This window comes from Neoarius graeffei, chromosome 3 (genome assembly GCF_027579695.1).
Source record: "Neoarius graeffei isolate fNeoGra1 chromosome 3, fNeoGra1.pri, whole genome shotgun sequence".
NCBI classification, from domain to species: Eukaryota; Metazoa; Chordata; class Actinopteri; order Siluriformes; family Ariidae; genus Neoarius; species Neoarius graeffei.
This window is the reverse complement of record NC_083571.1, coordinates 113,594,901-113,608,117: the sequence shown is the minus strand read 5'-3', so window position 1 is coordinate 113,608,117 and position 13,217 is coordinate 113,594,901. Positions and strand designations below refer to the sequence as shown.

Here is a 13,217-nt window from a genome sequence, read left to right as displayed (position 1 = left end):
TGTGACCTCACCAACTGTTGCACGCCTTGCTCTTGGAGTGATCTTTGTTGGTCGACCACTCCTGGGGAGGGTAACAATGGTCTTGAATTTCCTCCATTTGTACACAATCTGTCTGACTGTGGATTGGTGGAGTCCAAACTCTTTAGAGATAGTTTTGTAACCTTTTCCAGCCTGATGAGCATCAGCAACGCTTTTTCTGAGGTCCTCAGAAATCTCCTTTGTTCGTGCCATGATACACTTCCACAAACATGTGTTGTGAAGATCAGACTTTGATAGATCCCTGTTCTTTAAATAAAACAGGGTGCCCACTCACACCTGATTGTCATCCCGTTGATTGAAAACACCTGACTCTAATTTCACCTTCAAATTAACTCCTAATCCTAGAGGTTCACATACTTTTGCCACTCACAGATATGTAATATTGGATCATTTTCCTCAATAAATAAATGACCAAGTATAATATTTTTGTCTCATTTGTTTAACTGGGTTCTCTTTATCTACTTTTAGGACTTGTGTGAAAATCTGATGATGTTTTAGGTCATATTTATGCAGAAATATAGAAAACTCTCAAGGGTTCACAAACTTTCAAGCACCACTGTATGTAATATAGATTTTTTTTTGTGAATTAACTTCTTGCAGGGAGACAAAAAAAAAAATATTAAAATACACATCTTTGACATCATTCAAACCAGGAACACACTGCATTGAGACCACTTGCCCACTGTATACACAGGCAAGTACGCAAACTCTATTGGTGGTTAAAAATTAAAGGTCATTTTTAGATGACAAAAATTTCCAAAGCACAGACAAGTGTACAGAGCACAAGAACAATGGTCTGTAATTAACCACCACAGACACTTGTTTTATATAAATGGACTGCTGTACGGTGCTGTCGCAAACATTTATCTGCCAGAGGACTGCTAAAATAAAGAGGAATTATAAAGCATGCAAAATGTGACTTGGTAAAAAGATTGAGCTGAAATCAAAAACAGAGAGTTCTTTTACCACCAGAGCGAGGTTAAGGAAAAAAAAAAAACATGCCTTAAATACAAGTCAAGTTCAAGTGACTGTCAAAGCAAATTGCCAAACATGCCATTAGAAGTATGCATTTATAAAACAAATACTGCATTAAAAAGATGAATTTTTGTAATGGTCTTTAAAAAAACACCACCTGATTAGCTAAAAGTTTCTGAACATCACAGCTGATAAAGAGCCCAAGTCTGAAATAGCATGGGCTGCAGCATTTTACCAACTGTGAAACCTTGACACCACAACATCCCTCCCTGTTTGTATATCACCCAACTTGCATGATCACAAAATATGGGCAAGTGTAAGGATTGGGACGTCTTTCAAAAAAAAAAAAGTTAGTCAAAGTCCCGCTCATGCCAGAACCTGGTCTTCCCAGGCAGTCTCCTGTCCCAGTACGAACCAACTCTTTATAGCATGTGCAGAGATGCCTACCCCAAATTTTGAATTTCAGTATTCTTGAAAACATTTTTCAGTATTTTGGAATGGCTTTCAGTAACATTAATTTATGCGCATTCCCATTATAAAGAGGTGTATATACCAATATGTTTAACATTTAAATTAGTGCTGTCAAGCGATTCAAATATTTAATCGCGATTAATGTCGCGACTGTCATAGTTAACTCACGATTAATCGCAATTTAATCGCACATTTTTGTCACATGAAAAACCATTGTAATTCTCTTATCAGCATAAAAAAGTGAATGGGCTTGCTCACCGTTCGAACTACGCGGGTACACGGGGGATCCGAGATCCCCTGAAACAGACGAGATCCCTTGAAAACATGATTTGGGAAATGTTGGGGGGTCTCTAAAATATTGGCAGAATGATGTTTATTGACATAGCAATCGTGTGTAACGGGAAGCATTTGCATATCCGAAGTGAGCGCGCGATGGAGAGCCGCGCTCTGAGACAAGCGCAAGCACCCCCAAGGGAAAATAAGGGACCCCCCCGAAAATATCGGCATAGTTCGAACACTGGTTGTACCAATGTTTTTTTTTTTTTTATTGCAGAGCATAACACGTCTTGTCACAGCCACTGCAAAGTGGGGCTGGAGCCGCCGATGGGAAAACGAAACCCAAGCCGAGCACCGTGGCTCTTCGGGGGAGGGCAGAGGACTCTGGCCGTGCGGGGCGTGGCATCATGTCACAGAGCGTTAATCTTGCGATAAAAAAAAATTATCGCCGTTAAAATTGAGTCAACTTAACACGTTAATAACGCGACATTTTTGACAGCACTAATTTAAATTATTAAAAAGTACTGTTTTGTGTGAATTGAATAAACAAAACACGAGCAGCCATCTCAATTGAATTTCCACTCAACAAATTTCTAGAGCATACAATATATCACATTTTTATAAATACAATAGTGTTCCCTGTTTGCAGACATTACGGTTGACTACCAATCATTGGTATTGAATGTAACTCCTCAAAAGTATTATATTATATTATATTGCCTGGCAAAATGTTCCTGTTAACGGATTCTAATAAAATTTTTAAGAAATTTCTTATTTCCTGCCAAAGAGTCCGACATTGTTATCTTAATGTCCCAATATATAAATACTTCAGCATAATGCTTCAGAAGAGACATTGAATAAAATGGCATTTATAAAATTGTATTTAAAACAGTGGAAAGATCAATTTTTTGCCACAATCCCAACAGCACTAATCATAAAATTCTGTTTTTGATCAGACTACATGTACATTTGCACTTGCAACACTGAAAAGACTTTGAATTAAAGAAGTCCAGCCAGTGTTTGATATTTCAGTGAATAAAAACATCATACATGTAAAAAGAAACTGAATAAGTTTAACTCACATTTCATGGCACTAATCGGCAAGTTCAACTCCAAGCACAGGTCAACCATCACCGCTTCAGCACGTGTCACGTTCCGTGTCTTTTCATCCACAGATTTCATAAAAAACTGCTGGATACCCCCAGATTTACTTTCCGCCTGACTCGCCATTTCAGCATACTCCATATGTTTTTTGGAGTTGACATGCCGCGTGCAGTCATCGCGACCACCATGAGTGATGTTAATGTCAGTTCTACACAGTTTGCAGTGCGCGTATCCATTGCCCTTTTGACTGGGTGTAATGCACGGCCATTCTACCGTATATCGTAGGAGGAACACCTGAGACCTGGGTTTCATTTGTCCCGATACTGAGCGTTTCATTTCCACTATTGCGAAGCAGCACCATGCGTGTGTGATGCCGAGCGAAAATAGCGCGAAACAAATGTGCGGCATCTGCGCATGTCACACACATGTGTGGTTGCCGTAAAAATAAATAGCCGTGAATCGCGCATGGACTGAAAAAGTCGCTTGGACATTTAAAAACAACTCACTGGAATTTTAAGACTTTATAATAATTCCGTACAGAATAACACTGTTTGCCGTAACATCGTATTTACCGTACAAAAAATCCGTACAAAACACGGCCAATCCGTACTAGTAGGCATCTCTGCATATGGGTGCGACGCCAATCTCCGTTTTGATAGCCCTCGGCCTCTCGCCTATTCAGTTCAGGTCACAGTGGGGTCTAATCCTCTGGCAACGGTCAGAGTTTGACTTCCCTACTCACATCTGTATTCCAGCATGCCTTGCCAGTACCATTTTTATGATGGTCTTTGGTATGACCCGACTGCAAGTAGAACTCGCGATCTCCCGGTCGAGAGGCGGACACACTAACCACTAGGCCAACTCGCAGTCTCGGGGCGTCTTTGACATGGGCCAAATTGTGATAGCTAGACCAGCCTTTCTCAACCGGGGTGCCGTCAAAAAATTATATAGTCGAACACTGAAATAAATAAAATGAATTAAAATTCAAAAAACCGATAGTTACACTGATGCAGATCATCACCACCTCATGCATCATCAAAATTTGTCTCGCGGCCCCCTTTCCCATGTCACAACGTCACTGCCAGGGTCAGCGTGACTATGGGGGTGCCTTGAGAACTTGCATACTTCTGAAGGGTGCCGTGACTGAAAAAAGGTTGAGAAAAGCTGGGCTAGACAACTGGGTCAGAGCATCTCCGAAACGACAGGTCGCTTGTGGGGTGTTCTGCGTATGCACTGGTTATTCCTGAACTAAACTAGTCCAAGGAAGGTCACCTAGTGAACTGGTGACAGGGTCATGAGTACCCAAGGCTCAGTGATGAGCATGGAGAGCAAAGGCGAGCCCGTTTGTTCTGATCCCACAGAAGAGCTACTGTAGCACAAATTGCTAAAAAAGTCAATGCTGGCTATGATAAAGGTGTCAGAACACACAGTGTCTCGCAGCTTGCTGTGGAGCCACAGACCAGTCAGAGTGCCCATGCTGACCCCTCTGTCCACTGCCAAAAACAACTACATCGAGCACGTGAGCATCAGAACTGAATCATGGAGCAATGAAAGATGGTGACCTGGCTTGATGAATCATGTTTTCTTTGACATCATGTAGACAGCCAGGTGTGTGCGTGCGTCACTTGCCTGGGGAAGACATGGCACCAGGATGCACTATGGGAAGAAGGCAAGCCAGCAGAGGCAGTGTGATGTTCTGCTGGGAAACCTTGAGCCCTGGCATTCATGTGGATGTTACTTTGGCACGCATCACCTACCAAAACACTGTTGCAGACCAAGTACTCCCCTTTATGGCCACAGTATTCCCTAATGGCCTCTTTCAGCAGGATAACGTGCCCGGTCACACTGCAAAATTTACCAGGGATGGTTTGAGGAACATGACGAGGAGATTTGGCCTCGAGATTCCCCAGACATCAATCTGATTGAGAATCTGTGGGATGTGCTGGATAAACAAGTCCAATCCATGGAGGTTCCACCTCACAAATTACAGGACTTAAAGGATCTGCTGCTAACGTCTTGGTGCCAGATAACACAGCACACTTTCAGAGGTCTTGTGGAGTCCAGGCCTCAACGTATCAGAGCCGTTTTGGTCGCACAAGGGAGACCTACACCATATTCAGCAGGCGGTTTTAATGTTATGGCTGATGGGTGTACATAGTACAAGAATGTGCTGACAAAACATGTCTTGCAGTTCACCTTTAGGTGATCGCCTATATTTAGCGCAAAAAAAAAAATCCAAAACTGAAAACCGAATACCTACCCAACGAATGAATATGCAAACAGTTGAACATTCAGATCTAACCCTACGTTTTACAGCTGAAATTCTCGGACTTCTTTAAAATCATTTCAATGCAACATCTTAACATGGACAAATTCATTTTAAATATACTTCGGTATTCTCAAATGCCTTCTGAAAAATTAAGTATGATTGATAGTCATACAGTGGTGCTTGAAAGTTTGTGAACCCTTTAGAATTTTCTACATTTCTGCATAAATATGACCTAAAACATGATCAGATTTTCACACAAGTCCTAAAAGTAGATAAAGAGAACCCAGTTAAACAAATGAGACAAAAATATTATACTCGGTCATTTTATTTATGGAGGAAAATGATCCAATATTACATATCTGTGAGTGGCAAAAGTATGTGAACCTCTAGGATTAGCAGTTAATTTGAAGGTGAAATTAGAGTCAGGTGTTTTCAATCAATAGGATGACAATCAGGTGTGAGTGGGCACCCTGTTTTATTTAAACAACAGGGATCTATCAAGGTCTGATCTTCACAACACGTTTGTGGAAGTGAATCATGGCACGAACAAAGGAGATTTCTGAGGACCTCGGAAAAAGCGTTGTTGATGCTCATCAGGCTGGAAAAGGTTACAAAACCATCTCTAAAGAGTTTGGACTCCACCAATCCACAATCAGACATGTTGTGTACAAATGGAGGAAATTCAAGACCATTGTTACCCTCCCCAGGAGTGGTCGACCAACAAAGATCACTCCAAGAGCAAGGCGTGTAATAGTCAGCGAGGTCACAAAGGACCCCAGGGTAACTTCTAAGCAACTGAAGGCCTCTCTCACATTGGCTAATGTTAATGTTCATGAGTCCACCATCAGGAGAACACTGAACAACAATGGTGTGCATGGCAGGGTTGCAAGGAGAAAGCCACTGCTCTCCAAAAAGAACATTGTTGCTCGTCTGCAGTTTGCTAAAGATCACATGGACAAGCCAGAAGGCTATTGGAAAAATGTTTTGTGGACAGACGAGACCAAAATAGAACTTTTTGGTTTAAATGAGGAGCATTAGGTTTGGAGAAAGGAAAACACTGCATTCCAGCATAAGAACCTTATCCCATCTGTGAAACATGGTGGTGGTAGTATCATGGTTTGGGCCTGTTTTGCTGCATCTGGTCCAGGACGGCTTGCTATCATTGATGGAACAATGAATTCTGAATTATACCAGCGAATTCTAAAGGAAAATGTCAGGACATCTGTCCATGAACTGAATCTCAAGAGAAGGTGGGTCATGCAGCAAGACAACAACCCTAAGCACACAAGTCATTCTACCAAAGAATGGTTAAAGAAGAATAAAGTGAATGTTTTGGAATGGCCAAGTCAAAGTCCTAACCTTAATCCAATGGAAATGTTGTGGAAGGACCTGAAGTGAGCAGTTCACGTGAGGAAACACACCAATATCCCAGAGTTGAAGCTGTTCTGTACGGAGGAACGGGCTAAAATTCCTCCAAGTCGGTGTGCAGGACTGATCAACAGTTACCGCAAACGTTTAGTTGCAGTTATTGCTGCACAAGGGGATCACACCAGATACTGAAAGCAAAGGTTCATATACTTTTGCCACTCACAGATATGTAATATTGGCTCATTTTCCTCAATAAATAAAATGACCAAGTATAATATTTTTGTCTCATTTGTTTAACTGGGTTCTCTTTATCTACTTTTAGGACTTGTGTGAAAATCTGATGTTGTTTTAGGTCATATTTATGCAGAAATATAGAAAATTCTAAAGGGTTCACAAACTTTCAAGCACCACTGTAGCTTGCATGAACCCAAGTGTTTACATAAACATACCTTTGAAGGCAGGCAGTTTCTGGAGCTCCCGGTTATTGCTGAGGCTAAAGCGAGAGGAGCTTTGCCTCTTCTCCTTTTTGACAGGGGCCTGAGATCCAGATTGTTTCCCCTTCAGCAGCTGTGTGGTGGGCGGCACACTATTGCTGCCCTTCCTGTTCGATCCCTGTAGGGAGGAGAGATGCTCACTTGTATAAATTCGTATTTCGCACTTGCGTATCTAACACACCTTTTGCAACATGAAGGAAGAAGAGTTACCGAGTTCAGAGGGTCAACTTTTTGCTATTCAAAATGAGTTTAGACGTCAAACTGACCAACTCTGATCTGATCACTAAAACGGACCTGCCCGAAGAATATCGTTCATCCAGACGTGTAAGCAAAAGACCGTCCCACACTGACTCACCTAAGTTCTACATCTCCCAGATCATAAACAAGTTTAACATTGTGTAGGTAGTCAGAATGAAGCAATCAAATTTATTCATCATAATACACCTACGTCTGGAAAAATAATCTGTGAAACCATGCTCAAATGTGAAAACAATTAAAAATCCTCACTAGAGTCATCCTTTCTAGTATCTAACCTATCTAATTCAAGCATCTCTTCCAAAATAATAACTAAGTTCAGGAACCAGCCTTGTATTCCAAACGTACAAGAACTCACTGATTCTCAGCATTAAAACAAACAAACAACTGTTTACCAAATGTACGCGATTATAAAGATTAGAGGAAAGACGACAAGATTAAAATGGGGATGAGTAAACTCGCACCCTTCTGCACATCAGTGGTGTGACGGGAGAAACAGTGAGCAACTTCCTCACTGGGATTTTCCTGGTAGTGCACATCACGGATAATTTCACACGGTCCCTCAAAACCTCATTAGCGAAGAAAGCACAGCAGCACGTCTGCTTCCTATGACGTCTGAAGAGGGCCAGCAGGTGCGCATGCATCCTCATTTATTTCCACAGGTGCTTCATAGAGAGCATCCGGACTTGGAGAATCATGGTCTGCTACGGAAACTTATCCTTCTCAAACAGGAAAGAGCTGCAGTAGGTGCTCAAGCATAGGTTGAGCTAGCGAGCTGTGCTTTACATGATCAATCCTCAAACACGGCCTATAAATTTTATACTAACCTGTGCTAACCAAAATTTTGTTTTGTGCATTTCTGTGGACATTTTTGTCGACGGTCACCAGGTTCCCGGAGTGTGCCCGGTGCATGTGCTTTCCATATACGGAAGTTAAATCAATCAAGAAAATCAAATTTACCGCCAAAAACAGCGTTCTTCTTGGTCAGACTTCAAAAACGAGGTTTGAACGGAAGCAAAATACGAGTTTTGAGAGCTGCCGGCGAAGCTTGGCAGGTTTAGAATGAGTAGCTCATGTATTTAGATAAATATCTTCATCAGTTTTATCATCATACAAGCCTGATAAACACATTGACAGAAACTTTACACTTTCCTGTGTGCCCACTGCCACATTATTATAGTTTTTAAATGACTTAAATTAAATGAAACATAAAACTTGTCACCTTCCTCAGCCACAACGGACTCGGCACTGAGAGCCCACTTCCGCATTCATAAAAAAAACAAAACAAACCTGTTCCCATGGTAACAGCATAATAACTTTTATGCTTTCAGTTTCGATTGGTTTCTCTTTCGGCAAGATGTACATTATCTTAAATAGTACTTTCATAAACTACCATTATTACTGAATTGTTTGTATTGTTTACAGTAACTACAGGAAAATTTCCTTTCATTTGTAACTTAATTTCACTTATTTTAACTCTTCTTTATTCCACTTCAACAGAATTAAAATGATTCCTAACATTTTGTGATGTAACATTTCCATTATGTATATTTCATAAAATCCAGACTTGTTTAAAGTACAACCCCGATTCCAACAAAGTTGGGACAAAGTACAAATTGTAAATAAAAATGGAATGCAATAATTTACAAATCTCAAAAACTGATATTGTTTTCACAATAGAACATAGACAACATATCAAATGTCGAAAGTGAGACATTTTGAAATTTCATGCCAAATATTGGCTCATTTGAAATTTCATGACAGCAACACATCTCAAAAAAGTTGGGACAGGGGCAATAAGAGGCTGGAAAAGTTAAAGGTACAAAAAAGGAACAGCTGGAGGACCAAATTGCAACTCATTAGGTCAATTGGCAATAGGTCATTAACATGACTGGGTATAAAAAGAGCATCTTGGAGTGGCAGCGGCTCTCAGAAGTAAAGATGGGAAGAGGATCACCAATCCCCCTAATTCTGCACCGACAAATAGTGGAGCAATATCAGAAAGGAGTTCGACAGTGTACAATTGCAAAGAGTTTGAACATATCATCATCTACAGTGCATAATATCATCAAAAGATTCAGAGAATCTGGAAGAATCTCTGTGCGTAAGGGTCAAGGCCGGAAAACCATACTGGGTGCCCGTGATCTTCGGGCCCTTAGACGGCACTGCATCACATACAGGCATGCTTCTGTATTGGAAATCACAAAATGAGCTCAGGAATATTTCCAGAGAACATTATCTGTGAACACAATTCACCGTGCCATCTGCCGTTGCCAGCTAAAACTCTATAGTTCAAAGAAGAAGCCGTATCTAAACACGATCCAGAAGCGCAGACGTCTTCTCTGGGCCAAGGCTCATTTAAAATGGACTGTGGCAAAGTGGAAAACTGTTCTGTGGTCAGACGAATCAAAATTTGAAGTTCTTTATGGAAATCAGGGACGCCGTGTCATTCGGACTAAAGAGGAGAAGGATGACCCAAGTTGTTATCAGCGCTCAGTTCAGAAGCCTGCATCTCTGATGGTATGGGGTTGCATTAGTGCGTGTGGCATGGGCAGCTTACACATCTGGAAAGACACCATCAATGCTGAAAGGTATATCCAGGTTCTAGAGCAACATATGCTCCCATCCAGACGACGTCTCTTTCAGGGAAGACCTTGCATTTTCCAACATGGCAAATGCCAAACCAAATACTGCATCAATTACAACTGCGTAGAAGAAGGGTCCGGGTACTGAACTGGCCAGCCTGCAATCCAGATCTTTCACCCATAGAAAACATTTAGCGCATCATAAAACGGAAGATACGACAAAAAAGACCTAAGACAGTTGAGCAACTAGAACCCTACATTAGACAAGAATGGGTTAACATTCCTATCCCTAAACTTGAGCAACTTGTCTCCTCAGTCCCCAGACGTTTACAGACTGTTGTAAAGAGAAAAGGGGATGTCTCACAGTGGTAAACATGGCCTTGTCCCAACTTTTTTGAGATGTGTTGTTGTCATGAAATTTAAAATCACCTAATTTTTCTCTTTAAATGATACATTTTCTCAGTTTAAACATTTGATGTGTCATCTATGTTCTATTCTGAATAAAATATGGAATTTTGAAACTTCCACATCATTGCATTCCGTTTTTATTTACAATTTGTATTTTGTCCCAACTTTTTTGGAATCGGGGTTGTATCTATTATTTTCAGTCGTATACATTTCATAATATTAATCTTCAGAGTCGGCTGAATCTCATTTGTTATCTTTGTTGTATAGAGTCAAGATGTATTCTGTGTAACAGGACTTGATTGCAGCAAAATGTATTTTGTTTGTCTTAAGTGCACTAGAAATAATAATCTACAGTTTCTGTTTTTATTGCAGGAATTTGGAGAAGATTTGTAAAGTTCTGGTTCATGAATAAGAAACTAAATTTTAAAACTGTTATATAACATTTTATTAAGTTCGTAAATAAAATCTGTTAAATGCCTAATTAAATATAATTCACACTTAATTTTAATGCTTTCTTTAAATTCTTTTTAAAGCTCCAGAAGTCACCAGACTGCACCAAAAAAGACGAAATTTTCAAAGTTTCAATTCAATTTCAGAAAAATGGCCAGGCCGTCACTGGGGCACATTATTCCTGCTGTATCTAAACTGAGGGGTGCTTTTTTTTTTTAAACATCAGGAAGGATCCCACTTATCCCTCCTACAGACTTTACATTCCGCTCACTGTTCACAAGTCGTCATCTATGGAAGATCCGTCCAGAGTTCAGTTTCACGAATGGCGGCATCTCATAAGGCTCCTAACCAGAGCCATGTGGTTTATTTTCACTCGACCACCTTACCTATTCTCGCCCCTGAACTCCGTCACTTTACACAAGATACATCCTACTTACAAATTCACACGTAGGTCATTCATACTCGTACCCTTTTCCACCAAATCAGTTCCAGGGCTGGTTCGGGGCCAGTGCTGGTTCACAACTCGTTCAACTTGCGAGCCAGCTGAGAACCAGTTTGCTTTTCCATAGCTCGGGGTGCTAAGGGAAGACGCGTCATTACGTCGCTGTATACATCAGTTACGTCGTTGTATACGTCATTACGTCGCTGTATACGTCAGTTACGTCGCTACGTTTGCATAAACCTTGTAGCCCAGGAGTAATAGGGTTATACCCGGAACAAATTAGTAACAAGCTGAAAATTTCAGAATATGTTCAGAATACCTTTAGGAATAACATACTAAAAGTCCCCGGAAATCCCCCTTGTGCTCTCTGAGAAATTCAAGATGGCGTCCAAAATGGCCACCAAATGGAGATCTGCCCATATCTCAGGCCCAAAACAAAATATTAATGCAATTAAAAGGTCAGAATATATGTTTTGTAGGGTAGGAGAGTAAATTCCAACATGTGTGTATTAATTACATTGTGTATTAACATTATATAATAACAATGTACACATTATTATAACAGTATATTTGTGTATAGTGTGGATCCATTGGTTACTCGTTCACTCCGTATCATCCTATTCTGTTCACAAAACAACAAACACAATTACTAGGGGTTGGAGCACTTATTTTCATTAATATTAATTAAAGTAAATTGGTGGTGTAAAATGAAAAATGGCATGTTAAAAGGTCATGCTGAGTTCAGTCATTTTTTGTCCGAACACACTGGCATTGCTAGTAGTAAAGAGTGGCGCTAGAAACTCAAAGATTAATTTTTTTCCACCCTTAAACAAGCTTGAATAAATTCCCTACTTCATTGATGGTACAACGAAGGTCCAAGCATTACAACTGAGGCACTGAGAAGTGTTTAAGTCTACTCATTGTTTATAAGCAAGAGCTTTTATCGAGGCAGACCTTTTTGTCATGAAAGTCGCCGGAATGTTGAAGAAGTGGACTGAAACAGCTTGCCATTGTAGTTTTAGAAGATAGAGTTCTCAAATTTCATTTCCCTTTAATATTTTATCAAAGCTTAAAGGTGCACTAAATATTAAGGAAATTGATGTCTAATTGTTGTCTTACATTATGTTCATGTATGTAGGTAGCCTACTAAGCTAATCTGTCAATCATGTCAACCATCAAATTCCATGTAATTTCCACATTAATGACCTTGTAATCTTGGTTAATTTTAATTTTAACAGTGTGACAATGGTGAATTTGCATTGCTTGTATGAGAGAACATATAATTTAACATTTTAATTGCATTTATATTACGTTTTATCCCTGAGATATTGAAAAATCTCCAATCGGCGGCCATCAGAGAGCACAAGGTGGATTCCCGGGGACTTTTAGTATGTTATTCCTAAGGGTATTCTGAACATATTCTGAAAAATTCAGCTTGTTACTAATTTGTTCCGGGTTGGACTCAATTTTGAGCTAATGCTCTTGGGCTATTGGCGCGAATATCGAAGCAAAAACAACACGGAAGAAGCAGCAGCAGCAGCAACAATAATAATAAATGACTTCGCGTTTGTACAGCTGCTGCTTCTCGTCACTTAAAAATGGCGATCTTTCGCGGTCTTGTTATTGTTGTTGGTCTTAACAACTCCGCCCCCCCGCTGACGTAAGCGGTTCTTTCCTCTGGCCCAACAGAGAGTTGGTGCTAGCCTGGAACCGGTTTTTCTGGCCCCAGAGACAGTTCTTTGTCAGTGGAAACAGAAAACCCGGTTCCAAACTAAGCACTGGCCCCGAACCAGCCCTGGAACTGCTTTGGTGGAAAAGGGGCATTAATGTTCATACTGCTTCTCAGGACTATAAACAGAGCTTACTGGGTCATATCTCACTACTGTGCCATAGAGTTTGTTATGCAGCTTAGTAATCATTGGACAATTTATAGCATGGTTTATTGTATAGCCTGTTGTCTCCATTTATTGAGTTTGTACTCTCGGTCACTGAGTTTTACTTCTCCTCTTATCTGTCTGGCATGATTTGATTCCATATTTTGAAACATTTACTTCTGAAAACACGACTCCAAGTCAAGTTGA

General features: G+C 40.4%; 1 protein-coding gene across 3 annotated transcripts in view; it reads right to left on the bottom strand.

The window, feature by feature from the left end:
• The window catches only part of ppp2r5cb (protein phosphatase 2, regulatory subunit B', gamma b), an 88,230-nt gene that overhangs the window by 67,691 nt on the left and 7,322 nt on the right, over positions 1-13,217 (bottom strand). For 2 of the 3 annotated variants that reach the window (XM_060917915.1, XM_060917916.1), the window contains exon 3: positions 6,952-7,114. In XM_060917915.1, the coding sequence (XP_060773898.1) occupies positions 6,952-7,114 (163 nt within the window). Of the gene's footprint in view, positions 1-6,951; positions 7,115-7,715; positions 7,911-13,217 lie in introns of those variants that run through there. The other variant, XM_060917914.1, reaches the window with a different exon arrangement.